At 35.0% G+C, this 5109-nt stretch overlaps 1 protein-coding gene across 4 annotated transcripts in view; it reads left to right on the top strand.

The window, feature by feature from the left end:
* The window catches only part of LOC106869943 (QRFP-like peptide receptor), a 58081-nt gene that overhangs the window by 27603 nt on the left and 25369 nt on the right, over window positions 1-5109 (top strand). For all 4 annotated transcript variants that reach the window (XM_014915880.2, XM_052971350.1, XM_052971349.1 and 1 more), the window contains one exon: window positions 116-1330. In XM_014915880.2, the coding sequence (XP_014771366.1) occupies window positions 1063-1330 (268 nt within the window). In that variant the 5' untranslated portion in view covers window positions 116-1062. The remainder of the gene's footprint in view (window positions 1-115; window positions 1331-5109) is intronic.

Below are 5109 nucleotides of genomic sequence, written 5' to 3'. Positions count from 1 at the left end.
TATATATATATATGTATACATACATACATACATACATATATACGTACACTAAACACACTCACACAGACATACGCACACAAATATCTGATCACAGACATTCTGTTTTATATTTCAGAACAATGATGCAGAGATTATTAAAAATATCTATTAATATAGATGGAAGTATTCTAAAAGCCTGGAGAATCTGAAAGTGAATAAGAAAAAATTTTGCAAGAAATATTTTTGAAGGAAATGTAGGAAGAAGATCAACATGAAGGAGATGAAAAAACTATACGGCTTCACCTTTGAAAATGAGTGTTACAAACAAATGTATGTGTTTCCTGGAAGTCTATATACACCACCTACTTCTGCTGTTTCAACACACGAATACAAACAAATAAACGAATACGCTCGCACAAACATCCGTATGCAACAAACAACACTCCGTATTGTTTCAGATCACACAACAGGGTGATTTATGCTGAAAAATCATCGTCAATCTCATGGGTTGTCTTCTGGCTAAAATGAAGAACTAATATTTTGTGTCCCTTGGAATTATGTAACACTTATAACTATGGCGTCCGTTAGTCTCCCGTAAACTTTGATCTATCTACACCGAGAAAATCTTGTTTGGATCTTGACAGAGCAGCATCTGCTGTCAATGTAAAGGTCCCCCAAGAGAGTGAGTTGTTGCTGCATTTGAAAGGATTAACCTCCGAGGGTAGTTCTGGTGCTGATTTGTTATCAAATGCTCTTTTATTCACCAGCAAGACATTCAGTTTCTTCCTCTCCTTCACTCTTTTTATACCCCCGCCTTGTTACTTTTTTATTATCAAATACATATATATACATATGAACATGTTCGTATGTGTGTGTATACATATATATATATGTGTGTGTAGCTATTTTTAATATAGGTATAACTGCTGCTCTTTGGATCAGGATTTTCATAGTATCCTCCTCCTCTGACCTATCATCTTCAAAGTCATCACTACTACCAGGACCATTATCATCAACGAAATAAAAATAAAAATATCAAACCAACAGACTTAAAGAAAACAAAACAAAAAAAACCCCACCAAGATGGCATCAGTATCTGATATAGATGAAATGATGTTTGATCTGTATAACGGATCACTGGGCAATTTCACTCATGTGTTTGAAGATTATGCAGACGATATGGCAATGTTATTTGATTGGAATGATATAGCACTTGTCAGCCTTTATACAATTGTCTTTGTTATCTCAATCATTGGCAATATATCAATTCTCTTATTGATTGGTCTCACACGGAAACTGCGTAACATCACCAACATGCTTCTGTCTAATATGGCCGTCGCTGACCTTGCAGGTAAGTGTTCACATATTTCTATCTTAATTTCCTTTCTTGTTTCAGCGCCTCTTAATTATCTCCTCTCTCTCTCTCTCTCTCTCTCTCTCTCTCTCTCTCTCTCTCTCTCTCTCTCTCTCTCTCTCTCTCTCTATCACTCCGTCTGTTTACTGTCTTTGTTAACTATAATAATAATAATAATAATAATAATCATTATTATTATTATTATTATTATTATTATTATTATTATTATTATTATTATTATTATTGTTGTTGTTGTTGTTGTTGTTGTGAGGGCGCATGACCTAGTGGTTAAGGTGTGGCACTCACGATCGCGAGATCGTGGTTTCAATTCCTAGATCGGGTGATGCGTTGTGTTCCTGAGCAAAATACTTCACCGCACGTTGCTCTGCGATCACTTTGACACCTGAAGCATGGTGCATCGTGCACCTTTTCTAAATCGACAGAGAACCGTTTATTCTTCTTAACTTTAAAGTGTCTTTGCTATGAACATATACAGTTCAAGTTATTTACCTTAAATTCAAGACAGGAATTTACAGACAACTGCTGAAATTTTTTCCATTCTAAATTGGATTGACATGATGCCAGACAGCTAGACGATGCTACCTTATGTTGTAAAAATAATTTAATTAACGTCGATGTTTTTTTTTTATTTCCTTTTTTTATATGATTATTTGCTTAACAAGCAGGTTCATTAAATGAGTAGTTTAAGTGTATGTCATTGGATTCTAACTTTGGACTAAGTATATTTACTAAATACACCACTGAAGTATTATCATCGCTGAGAATAAGATGAAAATCTTTTCCGTATGGTAATTCTCAATCTTTATTCTAAATATCATGACTACTTCTTCACTAATATCATCTGTCTGAACTCTCTTCATTCTTAAATACAATATTTACTGCAGGTAAATAACTATCATGTATTATAGTTTTCTCCATTTTTCACTTAATCTATACATTTTTAACTTAAAAACTATTTTTTGAATAAATTCAGATTTTAGCAGACTCATCTAAACAACCACTATTCACGCTTGTTATTTATTCTAACGTCATTTGATTGTTTGGTTGTTTGTTTGTTTGGAGTCAACTACATAGAGTTAACTCTATGCGTGTTGAAAAGACGCCCAATTATAAATTTGCCTATGCAGTAAGGACCGTTTGGCATAGTTGTGCCTTTATGGCAACAGTTGTTAAATTTCTCCAAAGTGAGATATTCTAGCAAAAAATTGAAAATATCACAAAAGTGGCACGCAGTTTTCATTTCACTATAATAATGGTGTTCACCTTCTTAAATTGTATTATTATTTATCTTGCTTCTTATTTTCTTTGTTTGATACGATCTCCTATTTTGCAACCTCACATCTCTTTCCTTTGTTTTTTGTCCTTTTAGATAAACCTGAATGTAGACAGGTTGTGCCCATTATTCTTTTCTATATAGAAGATATTTGTGTGATAAATATTCCAGTGAGGTGCAGAACTGGCAGATACCATTTATTCCGCTGTAAGTTATGAGGTCGAATCTTGGTTTCAATATATGAAACTTCCGCGTGATTGGAGATGTAGATCTTACTCTAAACAGTCTTCTTTTCCCAGCAATATTTTGTCGATGCAATAGAGCTGCTTGATCGGTTTCTTTGTCACTTCTGTCTACAATTCTTCCTTTTCCCCTTTTCTGCCTCACTTCTTTCTCTTTCTTTCTATCCTATTTTTTCTTCCATGTCGTTTTCTAATAATTGTTTCTTTTTTGTTCTAATTCTTATTTTATCCATTCTCCTTTCCTCTATTTCTTGCGGTGATAAATGTCCTGTTCTTTCTGAAAATCTTTTTTTGCTATTCTCTATTCTTTTATCTCTTGTGATGAATTTCCTCTTCTGTGAACAATTCTCTCTCTATTTTTCTCCTTCCCAGTACTTATTGCAATGCATTTAGTATTTCCATACGTTTACTTAGAATCTCATTTCTTCCTCTGGTCTCGCGTTCATATTAATTTTCTTACAACAAAGACCGTTTCCTGCGATGGGCACTTGCATGTCTTGCAGCTGCTACTTCACTTGCCGTTTTTACTTTCCGTGCTCCGTTTCCGCCATTTTGTCGTTACACAAAACAATTATTTGGAAAACATTAAACATACAATCAACTAACGTTCGTTTCGCTTAATATATGGTCCAAGTTTTGAAAACATGATACATTTTTCTAGATTATGGTGTATATTCAATTCCAAATTGTTATTTTCCAACGATATAGTATAAGTCGTTGATATTAAAATGTTTCAGAATGTTTACCTGTGCAAATATTTGTTGCTTTTCTTGTTCGGATTTGTGGTTTCAGTAAATAATTAAAATATATTACACATGCAATATACTAACAATATTCGTTTCTATTTTCGCTCGCCTGACGTTGCTTTTTACTCCCACACATTTCCACCTCTCACTCTCGGTCTTTCATAATCTCCCACTCTTACATAATCTCCCACTCTCGTCACAAACTGAATTTGTCGCTTTATAGCCTTAGCTTTATAGAATTCATATTTCTAATGATACAGTAATTTGTTAATATTGAAACGGAATGACCGAGTTTGGAAGAAATTTATGAACTGTTCAGCCATAAAGAAATCCGCGTTAAAAACTGAAATTCTTCTAAAACTGTTTATTTACTTGTGTGATGTGCGCTAAGATCAAGAGTGATAATTTTGTAAATGTATTCAAGAATTCTTTTAAAGCTGCAACCTTTAACTCAATTCGTTTTACAATACTTGCCCCATTCTTCAGACAATACCTCTCTCTCTCTCTCTCTCTCTCTCTCTCTCTCTCTCTCTCTCTCTCTCTCTCTCTCTCTCTCTCTCTCTCTCTCTCTCTCACTCTCACTCACTCTCTATCTCTCTCTCTCTCGCTGATATGGTTCCGTAACAGTCTGTTGTGCGAGGGAAGTGTAATTCGGGGAAATAAGAATCAATTCGCCTACCCTTTCGTTGTTCTGCCGTCCACCTGTACTCAATCCAAAACTCGCGCCCAGCCCGCGCACCTATCGATAGTAGCTACTAGTACCCGTCTCTCTCACCCCCTCGCCTCACGTCCATTCGTCGTGAGCACTCCTGGTCTTCCTTCCCTCACTTCCTCTCTCACCCTTCCTGTTCCGGTCAAACCCCTTGACAGTTGACGTCGCAGTCCTCTCCTTCCGGCTTATCTCATCACCACACCGTCCAACACACCATGGATATTATGCATACATACATACATACATACAGTAATTATAGGAATAAATGCTTCGCAAATATAAAATAAACATTTTTTTTTGTACAAAAAGATTGAGAGAGGGTTCAGAGAAAATTAGGGCAATAATATAATGGGGAAATATCTAAAAACAGAAAAAGTAACATTCGAAAATAAAATCAAGCAAAATACTGATGAAGAAACACTGCATATTAACTGCAAAATCCCGCTAATGAAAACATCAAGTTTCCATAAACGTGTTCTGCTATGAACACATTCATTCTCGGTCAATATATAGAATGCATTATGTAATCATTTCAATATGAAGTTTGATTTAATTTCGTGTATCTGTTCGTTTTAGTAATAATTATTTATTTTCTTATTCTAAACCGGATATTTTATACTAGTATTGAGCTTTCTAAGTATATATTCATATTGTTGTGTGGAAGTAGACCACCCCTATTGGTTGGCTCCTAATGGACTGTGCCACAATATAAATGGACATATGCAGAGAGCCTTCACAGCAGGGTAAAACTGAGAGTTGCGTATTGCTGAGGGTTATTACCA

Source organism: Octopus bimaculoides, chromosome 10 (assembly GCF_001194135.2).
Source record: "Octopus bimaculoides isolate UCB-OBI-ISO-001 chromosome 10, ASM119413v2, whole genome shotgun sequence".
NCBI lineage: Eukaryota > Metazoa > Mollusca > Cephalopoda > Octopoda > Octopodidae > Octopus > Octopus bimaculoides.
This window is presented reverse-complemented; position numbering and strand designations above follow the sequence as displayed.